The 24456-nt window shown below is 37.5% G+C and overlaps 1 protein-coding gene across 1 annotated transcript in view; it reads right to left on the reverse strand.

Annotated features, from left to right (window-relative positions):
• The window catches only part of Reck (Reversion-inducing-cysteine-rich protein with kazal motifs), a 95100-nt gene that overhangs the window by 22774 nt on the left and 47870 nt on the right, over positions 1–24456 (reverse strand). Inside the window, exons 4-11 of the mRNA XM_090160796.1 lie at positions 21395–21598; positions 21168–21301; positions 18265–18456; positions 12817–12913; positions 12015–12291; positions 10576–10712; positions 10358–10510; positions 554–739 (exon numbers count right to left, since the gene is read on the reverse strand). Of these exons, the coding sequence (XP_090016922.1) occupies positions 554–739; positions 10358–10510; positions 10576–10712; positions 12015–12291; positions 12817–12913; positions 18265–18456; positions 21168–21301; positions 21395–21598 (1380 nt within the window). The remainder of the gene's footprint in view (positions 1–553; positions 740–10357; positions 10511–10575; positions 10713–12014; positions 12292–12816; positions 12914–18264; positions 18457–21167; positions 21302–21394; positions 21599–24456) is intronic.

Below are 24456 nucleotides of genomic sequence, written 5' to 3' on the forward strand. Positions count from 1 at the left end.
ATTTTTGACGTGGCGTAAGCGAAAATATGCCATTATAACTGACGTGACGTAAGTGAAAATATCCCATTAAACTGGCGTGACGTAAGTGAAAATATCCCAATAAACTGGCGTGACGTAAGTGAAAATATCCCATTAAACTGGCGTGACGTAAGTGAAAATATCCCATTAAACTGGCGTGACGTAAGTGAAAATATCCCATTAAACTGGCGTGACGTAAGTGATAATATCCCATTAAACTGGCGTGACGTAATCAACGGATGATTTAAGAGCTACTGTGTTTGAATAATTATCTTCTAGACAGTATATATCATTAAGAAAACGAGAAACTGGCAAGCTTCCAGCATTCACTTGTGATATTCTGGCTTTAAAAGAGGGCTATGAAGGTTAACCATCCTCAAGCGCTTGGATTGGCCTTCCAAATATGGATGATTTATATCTATATTTTCTAATATATGGATATGGAAATTGGGCGTTTTTCTCAACGATTATGTTCGGAAATACGGCCATTTCCCGGAAAGAGGGAGAGAGAGAGAGAGTAAAAGCGTGTACTTGCCTATTTTGGTGCCGTTGAAATTGCAAAAAATGCTCGGCGAGCAGGCGACGGAGTGGCAGTCGTCCAGGGTGCCTTTGGTGGAGCACTGACACAGCGAGTGACACTCGTTTCCCTGCAGAGAATGACGGATGGCCACGAATGCGCTCTGAGCCACCACCAAATTTGACGTCTCCCCCAACCGACAACCTTCCAACGGGAGAAAAAAGAAGTGAGTTTCGAAGAAAAGAGAGCCTGATGTGAAACGGCCGAACAATCCGCGTATTCCTTCTCCGCGTACGCGCGTACCATCCTATTTATAGATAGTCCATCACCCATCCCAATTGATAACGCGGTCCGATGCTACCACGTGGCTGGAAATAGTCTAGCTGTAGAGGGTGTTTAAGTATTAATGTACCAATGAGCATTATATACCGGGTGTCCACTAAAAAAACAAAAAATTATAAAAAACTGAAAAACGTTTTTTATTTTCAAATTTATATGGAACATTCCTCATGGAAGGGGACATTTACTAGTGTAAAATTGAATGACCTTGAACTATGTCTTCAAGGTCATTCAAAACTATCTCGAGAACCCTTGGGTTTACAGAGTTGATTCCAATTAGACAGTTGTTGCTCGCCATATTTCTAGTTCAAATAACTTTGATTTGACCAAATTTGACCAATCAGAAGTCGATAAATTGAAGTTTAATGAATTGAACATCTGATTTCTGTAAGATTGGTTGTCATGAAAACAGGTTTTAGAATAATTTAACACCATATTTAAACGAGCTCAAGCATGTATCGTAGCCGACGGTGGCATAATTTGAAACAACTATTCAGTATTTATTTGATTTAGTCACATTAAAACTAACCAGATTATTTTATTATAAAACACTGAATTCATTAACCTTCAATTTCTCGGTTTCTGATTAGTCAAATTTGGTCAAATCAATGTTATTTGAACTAATAATATGGCGAGCAACAACTTTCTAATTTGAACCAAATCCGTAAACCCAACGCTTCTCGAGATCGTTTCTGACCTTGAAGACTCGGTTAAAGGTCATTCAATTTTACACTAGTCAATGTCCCCCTGCACGAGGAATGTTCCATAAAAAAACGTTTACACATGGATGAGTATTGATTTTAAAAACCTTTAATTATTATTATTGTTATCAACTGAGGGAATTTTAATTTTACAATTGTTGCCTCGGTTCAAACAGCACATGCGCAGGATTTATGTATATATATTTTTTATTTTTTATTTTTTTTTACCGTAATTTTTTCAATTTTTATTTGTATTTTTTCGTTTTATATTTTTTTATTTGGATTTTTTTATCATTTTATGGTTTTCTATATAATTCTACTACCCATTTTTTCAGGTCGATATTTTGACCGTCGCACAGTGGGGTATTTGTGCGATCTGGGCGGACAAAATTATTTTTTAATTTTATTCGATTTAGAAAATGTCCTTAGGTTAATTTCTAGTAATATAACCGATAAAAAGTATGTTTTGGAATAAAAAAAATTCTAGGTATACTTGCCTCATTCCGGTTAGGACAGTATCGGAACTTAACAGTAATCGGTTTATTTCAGATACGTGTATCTTCAAGAATAGCAAATAGTAGCAGCCAATTTTAAATGGGTCTTGAAGAATAAGACCTGAGCTTGCTAACCAACTTAAAATATATCCCGGGAAGTACTTGGAAGTACAACTAATCGACCCAGATTTAGAAACAAATAATGAATAAAAACAGTTAAAATAATTTATTGAAAACGTTCGCGCGCTTTTTAAAAAAAAATCACTTATCATATCAAAAACCTATGAATAGTACCCCCACTTGCCTGCCTGATTAATATCCATAGCTTACACTTCAAATTATACGAACAAATAACGAAGTGTCAAGGTCGTGAAAAACTGTACCTGCTCTCCATTTGACGAGCAAGTTCAGAATGGCACGAGCGCGAGCGCTAGAGTGATACAATAAGGGGGGAGGGGGTCGTTGTAAGACATTCGTCAGACACTTCAGTATAAGTAGTAACCATTGTTTCTATCCCCGCGTTAATTTTTGAAATCGACTTTTGTCCGGCCAGATCGCAAAAATACCCCATTGTGCGTCGTCAAGGTTTAAATTACCCTGTTTTTTTTCAACTAACCTAACCTAACGGAATCAAAGCCACCTCTGAATTAACACCAAACCCAGCCAATTATTATAAAACGAAAAATTCGGACATAATGCATATACGAAACACTATTGTTCGCGATATAAAGCTTAAAGATTTCGGTATTTAATAGGATTCGTAATTTTAGACATAAAGTCGAGGGGCTAGTGACTTTAGAAATCTGGTGTACAAATAGTATTTTTATAATAATAATAATTATTTCCGGAAATCTAGAAATTCAGGATAAATATTAGAAATCTAGATAAATCCAAAGAAATATTTGAAATCTTGAGAAATAAACGGAAATATTTTTGATATTTCTGGAAATCTAGAGATATCGGAAATATTTAAGAAATATCGGAAATATTTAAGAAACATCGGAAATATTTAAGAAATATCGGAAATATTTAAGAAATATCGGAAATATTTAAGAAATATCGGAAATATTTGGAAATCAGAAATCTGGTGTAAAATTTTTTCTAAGGGGTTACCCCATCGCGTAAAGTGATATATACGGTATTTGTTTGGCATTGACAATCACCTTGTACAGTACTCCTTTTAGCGCGGGGCATTACCTCCGCCTAACCGTTCAATCTTCTCCGTTAAACATAGAAGTTAAAGAGGAAGATGCGGATGACGCGAGATTAGGGATTTTCAGGCCGGAAGACGAAGGCCCAAGATGGATGGATGCCCAAACCTTCTTAGGGCCTCTTTGAGCGCGAGAAGTTTCAAAAATGAAATATGAGCGTATGCTCTCTAAGCCCTTCAGGATTTGCTACCATCGAATCCGTTACATATCCTCTTTTCAAGTGATACGTACAAGATTGTGGTTTCCTGGTTTTAGCCCGCGAGGACTAATTATCGCGCTCTGATTTTATTTTCCTCTTTCGTCTCCAGTTTCTATTGAGAGCTGATGAACACGCTTGAGACCTTTTATTGCCTCTTATTTTGAGATCTTAAGCTCTATGGCTAGTCTACTGCCATTTGTACGTTTTCAATTGACCTAAATTTAGAGTTGTTAATTTTTTGGAAAAATAAAATGAGGAAAATATTCCGATTTGCTGAAAATATTCCGCACATCGGAAAAATAAAAAAATTTAATATAAATTACTTTTTAAGGGTTTTAAATGTTTTTAAGATAAAACTAGTCTAGAGGTTTAGTTTACTTTTAGATTCGAAAAAATGAGGCGAAAATGTCGCTTTATTTAAATTTACCAACAATATTAGACTAATCATGTAATGAAAACTATTTTATATTTTTCGCGAAAGTATGGAAAATTTTCCGGAAAATATAGAGTAATGGCAGTGTGACGTCACGGCACGTCACCCATGCTTTTTCCTATAGATAAAAAATCACGACCAAAATGGCGACCATGGACAAAGCTACGGAGTGCCATTACTCTATTCCAACTTACAACTCTACCTAAATTCATTAAAATTTAACGCGAATAGGCGCTCAAGTAAATCATCCTGCAAGGAAATCGCCAAGAAGTAATATTTCCGAGAGCCAGGATCCGCAAGATATTGTTTATATAATTGCTTGTGGAAATAATGGAAACTTTTCACCTGTAAACAGAACGTCGTGTTTTTACCAAGCCTGAATGTCAAAAAAGACACCTGGTTAAAAGGGAACGCTTGTTGCTGTCGCCTAGGAGCAACAAACACAACACCCCACACAAGGAGAACGCAACCCTTCAAAAGTCGTGGATTTTCGGGTGTACGTTTTTCATTGGCTAGGCGCTTTAGCGCCTGCTGCCGTCGGAAGGGGAAAATTCGGAAATTGTCTTCCCCCCGCCCGTAAAACGTTCATCGTAAAGGCTCGTGACACTCGTCCAATGAAATTCGTACACAACCCTTCGTTAGCGTGTTTAAAGGCTAGTTGCGTTCTCCTTGTGTTTGTTGCTCCTACCTGTCGTGCAGGTGAATCATTTCCATCATTTTAACAAGCACTATATAAACAGTGACTTGCAGGTCCTGGCTCTCGGAACTTCTGGCCGATTTCCTGAGAGGATGATTTATTGAAGCATCTATTGGCCTACGCATTGTAACCGTTCCACCTGTTTAAAGGCATTATAAGTCGCTAGATGACTTGGGCCTAAGGTGGTGCCTTGGGTATTAGCCTAGCTTATTATTATATTTTCACGTTTTCAATTGACCTAAATTAATGCGAATTGATCGAGTTTATTTTTCCGTTTCGAAGGCAATGCCATTTTCACGTTTTCAATTGACCTAAATTAATGCGAATTGATCGAGTTTATTTTTCCGTTTCGAAGGCAATGCCATTTTCACGTTTTCAATTGACCTAAATTAATGCGAATTGATCGAGTTTATTTTTCCGTTTCGAAGGCAATGCCATTTTCACGTTTTCAATTGACCTAAATTAATGCGAATTGATCGAGTTTATTTTTCCGTTTCGAAGGCAATGCCATTTTCACGTTTTCAATTGACCTAAATTAATGCGAATTGACCGAGTTTATTTTTCCGTTTCGAAGGCAATGCCATTTTCACGTTTTCAATTGACCTAAATTAATGCGAATTGATCGAGTTTATTTTTCCGTTTCGAAGGCAATGGCATTTTTACGTTTTCAATTGACCTAAATTAATGCGAATTGATCGAGTTTATTTTTCCGTTTCGAAGGCAATGCCATTTTCACGTTTTCAATTGACCTAAATTAATGCGAATTGATCGAGTTTATTTTTCCGTTTCGAAGGCAATGCCATTTTCACGTTTTCAATTGACCTAAATTAATGCGAATTGATCGAGTTTATTTTTCCGTTTCGAAGGCAATGCCATTTTCACGTTTTCAATTGACCTAAATTAATGCGAATTGATCGAGTTTATTTTTCCGTTTCGAAGGCAATGCCATTTTCACGTTTTCAATTGATCTAAATTAATGCGAATTGATCGAGTTTATTTTTCCGTTTCGAAGGCAATGCCATTTTCACGTTTTCAATTGACCTAAATTAATGCGAATTGATCGAGTTTATTTTTCCGTTTCGAAGGCAATGCCATTTTCACGTTTTCAATTGACCTAAATTAATGCGAATTGACCGAGTTTATTTTTCCGTTTCGAAGGCAAAGCCATTTTCACGTTTTCAATTGACCTAAATTAATGCGAATTGATCGAGTTTATTTTTCCGTTTCGAAGGCAATGCCATTTTCACGTTTTCAATTGACCTAAATTAATGCGAATTGATCGAGTTTATTTTTCCGTTTCGAAGGCAATGCCATTTTCACGTTTTCAATTGACCTAAATTAATGCGAATTGATCGAGTTTATTTTTCCGTTTCGAAGGCAATGCCATTTTCACGTTTTCAATTGATCTAAATTAATGCGAATTGATCGAGTTTATTTTTCCGTTTCGAAGGCAATGCCATTTTCACGTTTTCAATTGACCTAAATTAATGCGAATTGATCGAGTTTATTTTTCCGTTTCGAAGGCAATGCCATTTTCACGTTTTCAATTGACCTAAATTAATGCGAATTGACCGAGTTTATTTTTCCGTTTCGAAGGCAATGCCATTTTCACGTTTTCAATTGACCTAAATTAATGCGAATTGATCGAGTTTATTTTTCCGTTTCGAAGGCAATGCCATTTTCACGTTTTCAATTGACCTAAATTAATGCGAATTGATCGAGTTTATTTTTCCGTTTCGAAGGCAATGCCATTTTCACGTTTTCAATTGACCTAAATTAATGCGAATTGATCGAGTTTATTTTTCCGTTTCGAAGGCAATGCCATTTTCACGTTTTCAATTGACCTAAATTAATGCGAATTGACCGAGTTTATTTTTCCGTTTCGAAGGCAATGCCATTTTCACGTTTTCAATTGACCTAAATTAATGCGAATTGATCGAGTTTATTTTTCCGTTTCGAAGGCAATGCCATTTTCACGTTTTCAATTGACCTAAATTAATGCGAATTGATCGAGTTTATTTTTCCGTTTCGAAGGCAATGCCATTTTCACGTTTTCAATTGACCTAAATTAATGCGAATTGATCGAGTTTATTTTTCCGTTTCGAAGGCAATGCCATTTTCACGTTTTCAATTGACCTAAATTAATGCGAATTGACCGAGTTTATTTTTCCGTTTCGAAGGCAATGCCATTTTCACGTTTTCAATTGACCTAAATTAATGCGAATTGATCGAGTTTATTTTTCCGTTTCGAAGGCAATGCCATTTTCACGTTTTCAATTGACCTAAATTAATGCGAATTGATCGAGTTTATTTTTCCGTTTCGAAGGCAATGCCATTTTCACGTTTTCAATTGACCTAAATTAATGCGAATTGATCGAGTTTATTTTTCCGTTTCGAAGGCAATGCCATTTTCACGTTTTCAATTGACCTAAATTAATGCGAATTGACCGAGTTTATTTTTCCGTTTCGAAGGCAATGCCATTTTCACGTTTTCAATTGACCTAAATTAATGCGAATTGATCGAGTTTATTTTTCCGTTTCGAAGGCAATGCCATTTTCACGTTTTCAATTGACCTAAATTAATGCGAATTGATCGAGTTTATTTTTCCGTTTCGAAGGCAATGCCATTTTCACGTTTTCAATTGACCTAAATTAATGCGAATTGATCGAGTTTATTTTTCCGTTTCGAAGGCAATGCCATTTTCACGTTTTCAATTGACCTAAATTAATGCGAATTGATCGAGTTTATTTTTCCGTTTCGAAGGCAATGCCATTTTCACGTTTTCAATTGACCTAAATTAATGCGAATTGATCGAGTTTATTTTTCCGTTTCGAAGGCAATGCCATTTTCACGTTTTCAATTGACCTAAATTAATGCGAATTGACCGAGTTTATTTTTCCGTTTCGAAGGCAATGCCATTTTCACGTTTTCAATTGACCTAAATTAATGCGAATTGATCGAGTTTATTTTTCCGTTTCGAAGGCAATGCCATTTTCACGTTTTCAATTGACCTAAATTAATGCGAATTGATCGAGTTTATTTTTCCGTTTCGAAGGCAATGCCATTTTCACGTTTTCAATTGACCTAAATTAATGCGAATTGATCGAGTTTATTTTTCCGTTTCGAAGGCAATGCCATTTTCACGTTTTCAATTGACCTAAATTAATGCGAATTGACCGAGTTTATTTTTCCGTTTCGAAGGCAATGCCATTTTCACGTTTTCAATTGACCTAAATTAATGCGAATTGATCGAGTTTATTTTTCCGTTTCGAAGGCAATGCCATTTTCACGTTTTCAATTGACCTAAATTAATGCGAATTGATCGAGTTTATTTTTCCGTTTCGAAGGCAATGCCATTTTCACGTTTTCAATTGACCTAAATTAATGCGAATTGACCGAGTTTATTTTTCCGTTTCGAAGGCAATGCCATTTTCACGTTTTCAATTGACCTAAATTAATGCGAATTGATCGAGTTTATTTTTCCGTTTCGAAGGCAATGCCATTTTCACGTTTTCAATTGACCTAAATTAATGCGAATTGATCGAGTTTATTTTTCCGTTTCGAAGGCAATGCCATTTTCACGTTTTCAATTGACCTAAATTAATGCGAATTGATCGAGTTTATTTTTCCGTTTCGAAGGCAATGCCATTTTCACGTTTTCAATTGACCTAAATTAATGCGAATTGACCGAGTTTATTTTTCCGTTTCGAAGGCAATGCCATTTTCACGTTTTCAATTGACCTAAATTAATGCGAATTGATCGAGTTTATTTTTCCGTTTCGAAGGCAATGCCATTTTCACGTTTTCAATTGACCTAAATTAATGCGAATTGATCGAGTTTATTTTTCCGTTTCGAAGGCAATGCCATTTTCACGTTTTCAATTGACCTAAATTAATGCGAATTGATCGAGTTTATTTTTCCGTTTCGAAGGCAATGCCATTTTCACGTTTTCAATTGACCTAAATTAATGCGAATTGACCGAGTTTATTTTTCCGTTTCGAAGGCAATGCCATTTTCACGTTTTCAATTGACCTAAATTAATGCGAATTGATCGAGTTTATTTTTCCGTTTCGAAGGCAATGCCATTTTCACGTTTTCAATTGACCTAAATTAATGCGAATTGATCGAGTTTATTTTTCCGTTTCGAAGGCAATGCCATTTTCACGTTTTCAATTGACCTAAATTAATGCGAATTGATCGAGTTTATTTTTCCGTTTCGAAGGCAATGCCATTTTCACGTTTTCAATTGACCTAAATTAATGCGAATTGATCGAGTTTATTTTTCCGTTTCGAAGGCAATGCCATTTTCACGTTTTCAATTGACCTAAATTAATGCGAATTGATCGAGTTTATTTTTCCGTTTCGAAGGCAATGCCATTTTCACGTTTTCAATTGACCTAAATTAATGCGAATTGACCGAGTTTATTTTTCCGTTTCGAAGGCAATGCCATTTTCACGTTTTCAATTGACCTAAATTAATGCGAATTGATCGAGTTTATTTTTCCGTTTCGAAGGCAATGCCATTTTCACGTTTTCAATTGACCTAAATTAATGCGAATTGATCGAGTTTATTTTTCCGTTTCGAAGGCAATGCCATTTTCACGTTTTCAATTGACCTAAATTAATGCGAATTGATCGAGTTTATTTTTCCGTTTCGAAGGCAATGCCATTTTCACGTTTTCAATTGACCTAAATTAATGCGAATTGACCGAGTTTATTTTTCCGTTTCGAAGGCAATGCCATTTTCACGTTTTCAATTGACCTAAATTAATGCGAATTGATCGAGTTTATTTTTCCGTTTCGAAGGCAATGCCATTTTCACGTTTTCAATTGACCTAAATTAATGCGAATTGATCGAGTTTATTTTTCCGTTTCGAAGGCAATGCCATTTTCACGTTTTCAATTGACCTAAATTAATGCGAATTGATCGAGTTTATTTTTCCGTTTCGAAGGCAATGCCATTTTCACGTTTTCAATTGACCTAAATTAATGCGAATTGATCGAGTTTATTTTTCCGTTTCGAAGGCAATGCCATTTTCACGTTTTCAATTGACCTAAATTAATGCGAATTGACCGAGTTTATTTTTCCGTTTCGAAGGCAATGCCATTTTCACGTTTTCAATTGACCTAAATTAATGCGAATTGATCGAGTTTATTTTTCCGTTTCGAAGGCAATGCCATTTTCACGTTTTCAATTGACCTAAATTAATGCGAATTGATCGAGTTTATTTTTCCGTTTCGAAGGCAATGCCATTTTCACGTTTTCAATTGATCTAAATTAATGCGAATTGATCGAGTTTATTTTTCCGTTTCGAAGGCAATGCCATTTTCACGTTTTCAATTGACCTAAATTAATGCGAATTGACCGAGTTTATTTTTCCGTTTCGAAGGTAACTTTTTCAATCTAACCGGAAATGGATAAGACCCATTTGCGATAGAGAAGGCGTTATTTTTTAGGAGTACGGGTCAGCCATTTCCCGTACGATCCCAGGGGAGGTCCAGTTTCGAAGTGGAGGGATACGCGAACGTATAGCTTTCTTTTAAAAATGGATTTTCACTTAGTAACCATGGAAGCCTCACGTCCCGAAGATTAAGAGTGAGGAGATGCGACGCGTCTTATATATAAAAGAGGACAGCGTGTTTGTCTTTCGCGAAATTCCGATAATAAAGCGCCAGACCCCCTCTCGGTTTAGACCAAGCCATTATATAAATTAGTCGGAAACGTATCAAGAGGAAAATGACTTACCGGCGACGCACGTGTGGGTTGAGCAAAGTCTCCTGACGGCTAGACTGGAATTGCAGTCCCGGTTGATCAGGCATATCTCGTGATGAGAGCACGAACCCGACGGACATGAGACGCTGATCCCGGTTCGCAACGACGCCGAAGTGACACTCGTGCCTGCGGGAGTTTAAAAGAGCGGCCTGAGTCGCAGGATATCGTTCAAGAGGGAAGGCGACGTTTACTTAGGAAATCGGAGATGGGTATGCATGAAAAATCGCTCCCTGGCGGCGAGAGCAGCTCGCACAGCTTCTCAGGCGTGTACTCCTCGGACAGGCGCTTCGTGTCCGTGCAGCGAGAGAGCAGATGGACGCAGTCCGTTCTTCAAGGAAGGAGGCATATGTCAACGCATTTTTCTCGTAAATTATCAGGGACGTTTTCCACCACCAACTCGGATGAAATGTCAATTGTCAGCGAAGATAAACGGTGCTCGGCTAACCTGGTTGGCAGTGCCACATTTAATAACGCGTGCCAGGCCCTTCACCTTAAGTGCCCTTATTTGGGGCTTTCACGGGTCTCCTAGCACAGGGCCTAAAGTTACCCAAACGCGCCACAGCTAGTTGCATGGTTAGTGGAAAACGACCTATAGTGAACCAGTCTTTCATCCAGTGGCGTTGCCAGAATTTTGGTTCGGAGAAGTACGCGACTGACTAAAACCTAGGATCAACACACAGATCACCCCACACAAGGAGAACGCAACACGTCAAAAGTCGTGCATTTTCTAGTGTACATTTAGACGCTTTAGCGCCTGCTGCCGTCGGAAGGGGAAAATTCGGAAATTGTCTTCCCCCCCGCCCGTTAAACGTTCAGCGTAAAGGCTCGTCTAATGAAATTTGTACACAACACTGCGTTAGAGTGTTTAAAAGCTAGCTGCGTTCTCCTTGTGTTTGTTAAAATCAATAACGAATTGTGGCATCTAATAGGTTTTTCCATTTGACTGTTCTCGAGATCGCTCTGATGAACATTTTATGTTCCATTTGCGTGTTCGAATCTGCTCCGATCAATTTTCGCGTGTTCCATTTCCCGCTCTCAGGTGCTTCGAGATCGCCCAAAACCGATCTGCCGATTTCGACAAATCAACGGATTGAGATCGAGATCGGAGAAAATTATTACGTGTTCCTTTAAGATATTTTATGGCAAAATGACAGACCAAGACGCGAAAATTCAAATTACTAGCAGACGCAAAACAACAAAGCGTGGTAATATGTTTATGCAATGTTCCATTTGCGGTTTTACTCTAGTCAGGTGGGGCGAGATCTATGACGTCAGAGACAGATTCGGAGTGAATCTCGAGCAATCAAATGGAAAGCGTTATAAGAATATGGGATTTTGGAGATTCTACACCCCACCCTTCAAGCGAAAGTTCGTCTGCTTCCCGATAGCAGACGAAGTTTTGCGTTGAAATGTGCGAGAGTGGTACCAAAGTCTTATCATTTGGCCCCGTATTCTTAGGAACCTTAAGAAGCTAATAAAAACGTTCGTCCCTATAACCATTAATTTCGGGGGGTGGTGACTTTCCCTCTGTGCCCCTTGGCTACGCCACTGTTTCTATTATTTTGTGTTCGACGGGGATCAGGTGGAACAAAATGATTCTATTATCGTAATGAAGAACGGAGATACTCACTTACAAATTTGGTTGATGTGAACTCTTTGCCGGCATGGTTTGACGTACAGCAGGCAAGCGATCACCTTCCAGGTTTCCGGATGGCACGACGACAGGTTGAGGACCGGGATGTCCAACATGGGCAGCCGCAAAACGCCCTCCTTCTGCCACAGATTCAAGTCGTGCCTGGCCGCCTGGTCCGCTTCTTCCGTGCAGCCCCGGAAGTACTCCAGGGGCCGCCCGTTGAAGGTCGAGCAGAAGGACAAGCCGTTGCAACCCAACCGACAAGGCTCGTCGACTTGCGAAAAACAAAATAAACCATAAACTAACGCGGCTATTTTATTTACCACCATAAGTTAATGATACCTCTAAGTAGACAAATGGCTATGCTGCCTATGGTGGATATGCTTGTCCAAATCGACCTATGTCTCTCCGTACTGCGTATCAAAGTAGCCTTAACATACACTTGGAACTGCCGAAGCTGACGTTTCTTTAATCCCATTTGGTGCAAGGCTAGCTTGAACTTCCGCAAAAGAGATAAATTTCGGTATTCCCTTAGAAAATTCGTTCCCCCCACAGAGGCAAAAGAACGTTTTTTTGCTATAGGTTTATTTCTCTCAGCCCAATATAGTTTCATTCTCGACCGCACAGCGGCGCTGGGTCCGTTATATTTTTCAAATCTTTCATTTTCGCGGGAATCGGAGAGACAAGATCTGACATCACATTTTCTGGACAAAGATTCCACCAGGAAAGAGCTTATTTGTCTACTTAGAAGCATCATTAACTTATGTTACCACCTATATCTACAGTCGAATAAACCTACCTTCTGCCAAACATTGCAACATGGATGATTCGACGAAGTTGTATTGGCAGGATTTATCAAAATCACTCCACGCTAAACTCAAAGAGTTTGTGAATGTCTGCAAAATATTAATTTAATTTTCTTGAAAATAAAACATTAACCCAATATAGAGAGATGGAGCCACTTTAAACAAAAATGTACAGTTCCGATCAAAGGTTTCTGGCCGTTTTCTCTTGGCCATTTTATTTCTGTTTTAAGTAGATAGCCGAATGAGGGCTTCTATGAAAGAATACTCTCACGGAAATACAATGCCCTACCACAATTAGGGCACGAAAGCCAGAAATAGCCAAACCCCTCCAAAATGACGTCATGAAAAATAAATATAATTTGAAAATGAACCCTAATTTAATTTTTACGGGCTTTGTTTCACTTAAAAATTAAATAAGGGTTAATTTTCATGTTTTCCGTCATCACTATTTCTTCAATAACTTTACAACCACAAATCCGGTTTGAAAAATGAAACCAGATTTGGTTTCCGAATATTATGACGCTTCAAACAAGCGTATACACGACTAATTATATTTATTTGTCATGACGTCATTTTGGAGCAGTGGCGTAGCTGAGAACTCAGAGGCCCCCCGCAAAAGTCACGATGGGGCCCCCCTTTTCAATTTTTTATGATGAGTAGGGCCCCCAAAGCTCGCCCCCCCTGCGGCGTGGGCCCTGCGGACCATCAGCTACGCCACTGTTTTGGAGAGGTTTGGCTATTTCCAAATTGTGGTAGGGCATTAATTTTCACTGCATTGTATTTCCGTTAGAGTATTCTTTCATCGAAGTCCTCATTCGGCTCTATACCTAAAACAGAAATAATATAAGATATATCTAAAAATTTTTGTAATTTCTCAATATTTACGATATTTCTCAACATTTCAGATATATCTCAATAATCCAGATATTTCTCACTATTCCCGATATTTACCAGTATTTTCCACATTTCTTGAGATTTCTCCAGATATTTCCTATATTACCTGAGACATTTTATAATCTATCTCAAGAGTTCGGATATTTCTCATTAAACCTCTAGTCACATTTCTGTTATTTCCAATATTTTCGATATTTCAAATATTTAAAATATTTGCCAATATTTACAATATTTCTTGGGACATCCAGAAATTTCTATTTTATCTCCCTATTCCTCAAATTTCCCATACTAATTTCTAGATACCCGGAAATAATTATTTCAATTCCCCGCTACTTTTACACCAGATTTCCTAAATGTTTAGTCCCTTGAGATGAAGAGAATATTTTCCCAATTTCATTCCATCTTTGAAAATAAAACATTAATACAATATTGTATTAATGTTTTATTTACATTGTATAGAAAGAAACATGGAGATATTTTATTCCGTATTCATTCAATAAATAATAGAAGAATGGTTCGCCGAATGGGAGACGCTATATTTTGAACTATTTTTGGGATGAAACGAAATTTGTTTTCCCATAATAACATTTTATTGGTGCCCCGAAGAGTTCCTGGGAGATATAAAGCAGGACCGCCAGAACGCTTGAAAAGTGGGAGACGTTTTCGTCCGGAGACCCCGAAAAAATAGACCAAAAACAATCTCGTTTTTCTATTTTAGCAAAAGCTGCCGGCGAATAGATATTTTTTATCTCTTCCGATCTTCGTCAAATAAAATTGAGTCAGACGCCCCCGCAATAGGCCCGAAGAGAGTCGCGGAAATCTGCTCTAAAACCTCACTATAGGCGCCTGTAGAAGTGTTTCAACCGTCTCACTCCCGAAACCTATCGTAATGCCAACTCCTTCTTAGGAATGGTCGTTTTGTAGGTGGTAGATATAGTCTTATTCGATTCTTTTGAACGGATAATATATTTGTAAGGATTAACAAAAGTATACAATTTTTTTCATAAGCATAGAGTTCGGCGTTTGGATAAAAATTAACCACTTATTTTATTTTTATCCATAACCTACAATTATCCGAAAATATAAATTATTGTTTGCATGTTTAATCGTTGTTTATCCATGGATAATATCCATAAATAAACAGTTAACCAAAATATTTACGATTAATAGAAAATTTGTCAGTTAATTTATCTGTGGTTCCGTTGAAGGGTCACAGGGGTTCCGTGAATTCGCAGCGCGGCCATCTTTGTTTGCGTCAAGAGTCTTTTAAGATAAGTAAAAAAAAATATTTGGGGGTCCACCTGAATTAGGTGCATAATTTAGGGTTCCATAGCAAAAGAATTGGTAACCGCTGGCCTAGAGGAATATTATATATAGTCCTGTGATGACGTCAGTCTGTTAATTGCTCCTAAGTTAAATATTTACCAAAAAGATATTCTAATGGTAATTATTATAGACTTATGATAATATCAGTTTACCTCGCGAGTTGTTTGGAAATATTTGGGAAATATACATACTTATGTTAAAATATTATAGACTTATGATAATATCACAGTATCTCGCGAGTTGTTTGGAAATATTTGATTTGGGAAATACACATATGTTAAAATATTATAGACTTATGATAATATCACGGTATGTCTCGAGTTGTTTGGAAATATTTGGGAAATATACATACTTATGTTAAAATATTATAGACTTATGGTATTATCAGGTTTGATTTAATAAAAATAACTTGGTATTATAAAATATTAATTCTATTGGCGTGAAGGGATTTGATATTTCGCAGTTCATATCGAGGGGGACCTCGAAAGGTATCTGCTTAATCTCGACAGTTTTTTTTCGTTTTATCACGCAAACAAACTACGGCGAATAAAGAATACCGGTTTTAGCCTTTTCTTATTTTTGCTTTATTTTTCCCAACAAAAGTTGGAATAATGAAAATGAAAATAAAAAAAAACTATTTTGCCGTTGGGAAGCGGAAAATGTTTGTTTTTGAAGTCAGTTTTCTGCTTGGAGAGATTTATTTGGTTAGCGCCATTTTCTAATTAAAGCGCCCGCTACACAGCTTAGTAAAATAGAAATAATATATGCCGAATTTAAAATAGAGAATAAAAAGCTCGCCGCGCCGTTGGGAATGTTGGCTTCTCCTTTCGACGCCCGCAAATGGCCTTTTTTGAGCCGCCCAAAAAGCGGACGTGCTTAAGAAGAAATGGAAAAATAATAAACAAGATGACCCTACGGATATAAGCGCGTTTCTCGCGTTTACAGTATGATCAAACTTTTAAAAACGAGGTTTTAAGGGCTGTGCGAGTAGTGGTTTTAGGCAATCGAGTCTAGAGGTCGGGGACGGTTAATCATTATCCATGTTTAAATTGATTTTTTTCGGGAAAAAATATAAACAAAGAAATTTACCGGTTAATATTTCGGAAAATTATTAAAAAACATGTATTATTCGTAAAATTTTAGCTTTTTATCGAAAAAAACGTCGTTTTTCCGATAAATTTTACAAATTTATCAAAAAATTAATCGGATAATACAGAAATATAAATTACTCGATCAAAACGTTTTACGAATAATTTTGAGAGCTTTATCTATTGAATAAAAGTTAACCATCCCCGACCTCTAATCGAGTCGGGTTTCGAGTATCAATTTTTTTTAATCGAGTATTCGAGTCGAGTAATATTGAAGTCGTGTCGAGTAATCGAGTACTTGATTAAGGGGTAACTTTCTCTTATTCGAGTCGAGTAACTAAAAAAAACACCTCGAGTAATATTTTTAACGAGTCGGGTTAACGAGAACTTGATTAGGAGCTGGTTTTATTAAAAAAATTTCGAAATTAAATTTAAAAGGAGTATTAAGTTATTTAATGCTGAAAAATATTAATATAACTGAACCACAGTTTCCACAACTTTGTAGGTACCGTTTATCAAAAAGGGGTAAAATCCCCTCTTTGAACTTTGAAGCAACGAGGATAGAAAAAACGAAATACTCGACGAGTTTAGTGAGCAGCTAATTTGAGTAATCGGGTACCCGAATATGCAATTTTTTGGTACTCGGTAATCAACGAGTATTCTCCAATTACTTATTCGAGGTCGAGTTCGAGTAGTCGACCTCATAAATGCCAAGTACTCGATGACGTTCGAGTACTCGCACAGCCCTAGTTTTAAAATATTCTCTTTTACATCCACGTCAGTTTTAGTAAAACTAATGGGATATGGGGCAGTGGCGTAGCTTCAGATTTTGGGGCTCTGCGGGCCCCTCGCTACGCCACTGAAACGTGGATCAGTTGATATTTTTCGGGGGAATTGTACGTCTCACTTTTAGAGCATTAACTTATTCTATATTTGATTTTGTTGCTGAAATAGACAAATTTATTCACAGTTTACGATATTTTCAATTGTCATTAAGTTTATTTGACGAAAATAATCTTTTATTTTTCTATTGAGCCTTAGGCGTAGCCAATTTCAAATTGAACGGTTTTCTTCGAAAATTGAGCTAGAGAATTGATGAGCTATCAAACATACGTTTGATCTGATTGATTAGGAGAAAGATACATTTGGTGGTTTCTTTTCGCTTGTTCCGGGATTTCGGAGTCGGGTAAGAAGAGTAAGGCTATGACGTCATTTTACTCCGATTCTGTGGTGGCGAATAGTTTGAGTCGGAGTATGGCTGCCTGTGGCCTTTTCAGCGGATAAATTCTGGTTAGCAGACGACCAAATCCGATTTACTCCCTTACACCTCCTTTCCAGAAGGAGTACAAAGAGTAGCCCTAATACTCCGGCACAAGCGAATAGTTTATGGGGCGGAGTAATTCTCATCCCCGGAACAGGCGAATAAAACGTTTTGGGGTAAAAAGAGTACACTTTTAGTCCGAGAACAGGCGAAAAGAAACCACCTAGTATCATAATGTAGAGGTCGGGGATGGTTAACTTTTATTCAATAGATAAAGCTCTCAAAATTATTCGTAAAACGTTTTGATCGAGTAATTTATATTTCTGTATTATCCGATTAATTGTTTGATAAATTTGTAAAATTTATCGGAAAAACGACGTTTTTTTCGATAAAAAGCTAAAATTTTACGAATAATACATGTTTTTTAATTATTTTCCGAAAAATTAACCGGTAAATTTCTTTGTTTAAATTTTCCCCCCGAAAAAAATCAATTTAAACATGGATAATGCATGATTAACCGTCCCCGACCTCTATCAGAATGAGAGAAATATGCCAGTTTAACACGAGTGATTTATGAACTGTGAATGGATTTAAAAAAAATTGGGCGTAACGGGGAAAATCTCCTATAAAGTTATATTTTTGATCCTACGAATCTCCTACGTTTTGGGGATTTAACCGCGACAGCTCCTATATATTTGAGAACGCAATCTGTGGAAATCCGCACTACCACAACTACATACCGAATTCATAACTTACGTCGAAGATTAGTTCGGGGTAAAAGGGTGAAAAAACGTAAAGGTTAAAGATGATAAAATGGACGAAGGGAATAAACACGCGGCGCGTACGACGAATAGAAAGAGGATGAAACTAACCTGAACGCAAAGGTTTAAACACAACGGGCTTTTGGCTCTGAAGCAACATTGCAATTTTCCGCTGTCCATGCCCAGGAAATCCAACTCGGTGTGTTGCGGGTCGCTCCTGGCGTAAGGGACGTTGCCCGTCCCGCTCGAAGAACTCTTCCAGTCCACCACCGTCGACAACAGGAAACACTGCCACATCTCGTCCTGAAGAAACGGACCATTTTACGGTGATCTCTATAGGTAGCGCGTTCACCTCGTTATCAGCGCCCTTTTTACTCGTCTAACAATAGAGTCAAGCCTTTCAATCGCCTCGAAATCGATTTATCCCTCCGGCTTCGCTTGGAACGGCTTGTTGTTCAGCTCGAAATGGGCAAGGCCATTCAAGGACTCTTCGTGCGGATTTATTTATCGTTACCGGCGGCGCGCCAAAGTAGAAAGAACTTTTTATCCTAATGGGCCCATCCGGCCCTTCTCTCTCGCTTTTCTATAAGTACAACGGGCCCAAATAGGGCCTTCGTTTAAGATTCGTCTTTATATTTATCGCCGTTCCTTTTCAAATCGGCCAAAGCTCCGAAGAAATAAATTATTTTAATTTGTTGTGCCTTTTCTGTATAATGCATTTTGCTTTCTTTTATTCGCTAGGCAGTTGTCCGGAGGACATTCGATATAAGTTTTAAATCTATTTCGTTCCCGAAAAGTCTTAAGGTCAAGAGTTGCCGGAAATTTTATCTTAAAGGCCTAGAGGTCGGGGATGGTTAACTTTTATTCAATAGATAAAGCTCTCAAAATTATTCGTAAAACGTTTTGATCAAGTAATTTATATTTCTGTATTATCCGATTAATTTTTTTATAAATTTGTAAAATTAATCGGAAAAACGACGTTTTTTTCGATAAAAAGCTCAAATTTTACGAATAATACATGTTTTTTAATTATTTTCCGAAATATTAACCGGTAAATTTCTTTATGTACATTTTTTTCCCGAAAAAAATAATTTACACATGGATAATGATTAACCGTCCCCGACCTCTATAAAAGGCCTAGGTTTTCTTGTCACCCTTTAAGTTTACTTCCCGTCAAACTAATACCCTGGTGGTAGGCCGACAGCGGAACACGTTGGCCTACCACCAGGGTATTTGTTTGGAAGGAAAGTAAATTTAAAGAGTGACTGGCAGAAGAAAACCTAGGCTTTGAAGAATACGGGGGTCCTGACCAATTTCTTGTAGGACGCGGTACTTCCCGCGTCTCGCGTATTGGCATATGTAACATAATCAATCGTTAGTATGCCGTAAAATAATTTTCATTAGTTAAACCCTTGTTTCCGGGATATGACGTAAGTTACGTCCAGGGTTCGTACACGACCTGGAAATGTCAGGCAATGGACGGATTTTGAAATGACGTTTAGCGCGTGACACTACAGGTACATGTCTTGGGCACACAGCCTTCTTTGCGTGCTTTTTTGACCATAACATGTAGAGGTATTTTCACGCGCAAAATGAATTTTAAAAGCCGTCAATTTGAAAATGTTTCCCAAAGGTCAGGGAAAAGTCAAAATATTTGAAAATGGTCCACAAAAGTAAGGGGATTTTAAAATGACCCCAAAAAATCATACAAATAAATTTTTGAAAGAAATCTTTTTCAAAACTTTTATCTCAAACCATTCATTTATTCTACAAAAATGGTCAGGGAAAATTTTGAAATTTGGTCAGGGAAAACCTGGAAATGTCAGGGAATTTAATTCCGGAAATTTTGTACGAACCCTGTACGTCACTTACCACTTCGTAACGAAAATCGCGTCATCAACTTCATAGTTGTTAAATTTAATGGAAGTTAGCGAAGTGGATTTTGAATACGCGCTGACTTCCTCGCGCGGTTCTAGCATTGACAATGGTTGAACTCGTGCCTCGCGATTATGTGATTTCGTTTCCATGGTAACGCTTTTAATAGAGCAAGGATCAAATGAATTTTAGATTTTTGGGTCTACGTTTTGTGTGTTCCGTTTGAAACAATGTCTCGTTGAAAAGTTTTTTAAGGAATTGTTATACAGAGGCATACTTATGATAAATGATGTTACATATGGAATAGGCGCTTAAATAAAACATCCTTCAAGGAAATCAACCAGAAGTAATATTTACGAGTGCCAGCAAATTAAGTTACTGTTTATACAGTGCTGTTATATATTATGGGAACTTTTGACCTGAAAATAGAATGCCTTGAATTAATACGTCAAAAAGAGCTACCTGGTGAAAAGGAAACACTTGTTGCGCACCGTACAGATTAAAAGTTTCCGTTATTTTAACAAGCGCTAGATAAACAGTGACTTGCAGGTCCTGGCTCTCGGAAATATTACGTCTTGGCGATTTTCTTGAAGATGTTTTATTGAAGAGTCTATTCAAGCAGATTCTGAAAATCATATTGTGGGATTTTTTCTGTCAAATGCAGGACCGTGCAAAGAAATGTCAGGCCCCGAGGCCAACTATGTCGTCGTGGGCCCTTTTAACTGAAATTTCCAAGGGCAAGACGGTGGGCTGTACTGGGCCCCTAAAAGGAGGTTTTTGGGCCTTTATTCGTCGGTCCCCAGGGATTTCCCTCTCCTTCTAGAGGGCCTAAGCCCTAGTAAAAGTAGTCGTAAAATTGAAACGCCGATGTGACCCTTTAAACACCCTAGATTACGAACCGAACCAAATTTTTGAAACTGATAATTTTTTAAATTTGTGATTTTAACAATTTTACATATTTGCCGGGTTTTTATAATTTCAGAGAAGAATTTTAGAGACTTTTTCATGTTGTGATAATTTATTCCCTTTTGAAGTGCCAGCTGTAAACTGATCCAAGGGGACGCCCCGTTCGCATTTATGGTTCTAGATCTATTCCAAGCGCGCGTTTTCCCCAAATATTGAAAGAAAGAGAGACTGACGTGTTGGGTGGGTTTCCCGCAACCACTGTTCTCCAGACTGGAGACGATGTCTTCGCCGGCCATGGCTGACTTGAGGATTACCTTGCAAGCCAAGCGACATTTCTGTCCGCTTGATTTATCACAGCAATGTAAATCTGAAAGACACGGTCGCGCTTATGACGAATGCGTCTTTATTTCGCCTTATCTCTTGAAGCGAGAGATTGCGCGCCAAGAAGGAGAATACTGACTTTGAGCGGGTATTTCGGGGGTGCTTTGCTTCCATTCGGTCATGTTCTGCAGGCAGCCGATGACGTCCTGGTTTCCCGCGTCGCAATGGAGATAAACGCCCCGTTTCCTCTCCACCGTCAAGGGCACCGAGTCGTTGTAGAAGAGACTCGAACAGGCTTCCAGGCAGTCCGGGCTGCGAGACATTTGACAGCACTGCAGGCCTTCTGCAATACGGAAGGCAACACTCAAAATTCCAAATATTAAACGGCTCGTTTATCGTAAAAAGGTGTTAAAATACCGCGTTTTAAAGAGTTTACTCAATAGACCTTTCCATCATGGATTAAAAAAAAACATGTTTCCATAAAATGTTTGTTACGATAAGATAAGGAAAACTGTTTTTGCCAGTATGATTTAGATCAACGTTAATACGCTATATATTATACTCCCATTGAGTTGGGAATATTAATCTAGAGGTCCAATCAAAACGTCGGATTTCAGTATTTCGCGAAACAAAGTTTTTAAAAATAAGAATACTGTCGTCTGCTCCCAAATGACGAGAAAACGTTATCATTCTACCCGTGGCACCGTCTATCTCTCAATGGTTCGTTCATATAAGACGCTTTTTCCGGCAAAAAGATTTTTTTTCAAAAATAATGGATGGCGCCACGGGTCTTATGATAACCTTTTCTCGTCATTTTAGAGGAGACGGCCCATTCGTAATTTTCAAAAACTTATTTCGCGGGGAGCAGATTTGATTGGATCTCTAGATTAATATTCCCAACTCAATGTATACTCCTTGTTTTTACCATTGAGTTGAGAATTATATAGAGCTCCAGACTGGTTTTCTCCATAGGCTTTAGTCGTAACGGGACTGAAATTCAAGGAACTTTATAAAAGTACGCCTGGCGCCTTCTGTTGACAATATTAAACAGCCTTTGACAGAACATTAAGGTCTCGTGGACTTGCACGCGCGCGCAGTCTGGCGCGAGGCGAGAATGCATTGTAGAAGGTAATGATAAAGTTCCTTGATTTTCAGTCCCGTTGCCACCTTGGATTAATAAAACTACTATTGTTAATCCAAGTTTCCACTAATGCTAAGCTTAAAGCTTATGGAGAAAATCCGGTCTGGGGCTCTATATTATTCTCAACTCAATGGTTTTTACCCTCGCTCGACTATTGAGTTCGGTATGTCGTCTGCTACCGAGTGTAAGTATTTAGAAAACACGGCGGATTAAAATTAATCCAAGTGATATTAATAAATTTGTTAGATCAAATGTTTAAAGTATAAAAGTATTTTATTTACTTAACTAGTCATAAAAGGAGATGATTTAAATATCTAAAAGAACGAAAATTTTTGCAGGGTTCCGATGATTTTGAACTAGCTAGTAAATATCTAAGCATTAACAATACTTTCACAGAGTTGATATGAGTATTGCAATAATAATTCATTTAATTAGTATCGAAAATAAATTAAAATCAGTTTGAACTTCGAAGTAACTATGCCTAACCAGGGTTCCTACACGACCTGGAAAAGTCAGGGAATTTGAAAATGTTTCCAAAAGGTCAGAGAAATGTCAGGGAATTTTAAAAGGTTTCCCAAAGGGTCAGGGAAAAGTCAAGGAATTTGAAAAGAATTCCAAAATGTCAGGGAAAAGTCAAGGAATTTGAAAATGGTCCCCAAAAATCATACAAATAAATTTTTGAAAGAAATATTTTTCAAAACTTTTACCATTCATTTATTCTACAAAAATGGTCAGGAAAAATTTTGAAATTTGGTCAGGGAAAACCTGGAAATGTCAGGGAATTTAATTCCGGAAATTTTGCACGAACCCTGCTAACCCGAGCTCCGTTCAAAATGTTTGGGGAAATCGAACCGGAAAATGCAAAAAGTACAGCCAAATTTTTGTTTAGTTTTAGCGAAATTGGTTGTGGGTGACGTAGAAAAAAAACCAGTGAAAGCACGTAGAAATATTTTATGGAAAGGCCTATTATTTAATTGAATGTTATGAAAGTGACCGCAGGATTAATTAGAGCGCCATCTATCCGTGGAGGCAGGCACCCAGATTCCCCTTTTGTCTACGCCATCTGTTTCAGAACACTTCAAACATGGATTAAACACTGATTAGTGTTTAGTCCATGTAGAGCTCGGCGAAAATTATCCGAAAAAAAACGATTATTTTACATGTTAAATTGCTATATAGCCGTGGATAATATCCATGGATAAACAGTCAATCGTAATTTTTATGGTTAATCAAAACTTTAGTGGTTAATTTAGCTGTTTCGCCGAGCTCTAAGTCCATGCTTCAAACACACTTATGAAAAATATCAATAGGATCAGTGGCGCCGCCAGGATTTTTTCCCACGTAGGCACTACAATTTGGGGCCCCCTATTGCCCACCAATTTTTAATATATTTACTTCAACCATAAGTAACATAATAAACATAAGTATGACTCTACCTATTTACCTAATGCATTTTTTTAATAATAGTCTGTTTCGCCATTGACAACGTAAATTATTATGTGACTAAAGACTAATAACTATTAGTTGATAGTCACAAGTTTGAAAATTTTCAGCCATTTCTCTATTATTTCGGCTACAGAAAATTTGGGGCCCCCTCTAGTTTTCCACGTAGACACGTGCCTACTCGTGCCTATTGCTGGCGGCGCCACTGAATAGGATCACTTTCAGTGTTCTTAAATCGGGAAATTAAGGGCACCATACATTTTTAGAACATATTAAGCACATTTAACTGTCACATTTTAAGATCATTTGAACATTTTCGCATCACATGGTTGAAACTTTTTAAAATGACTTCAACTATTTAAAAGCATATTAAGATCGCTTAAATGTGATCTTGAAATGTTCAATAAGTTTGTTCTTTTAACGTCCTTAAAATGAACCTCAATTTTGGACAGTATACGCCACAACCTAGTTTAATTATGTTCGGGATTGTCAAATGTTTTTACAATAATCAACCAGGATAATACCATAGCCTCAAGTCCTCTAACGAATTTTTAATGTCCTTATACCAGGTATAGCCTAAGAAAATGATATTTAAAAATGATTGAAATAAACTTCAA

Source organism: Leiobunum rupestre, chromosome 10 (assembly GCF_980474605.1).
Source record: "Leiobunum rupestre chromosome 10, qqLeiRupe1.1.hap1, whole genome shotgun sequence".
NCBI lineage: Eukaryota > Metazoa > Arthropoda > Arachnida > Opiliones > Sclerosomatidae > Leiobunum > Leiobunum rupestre.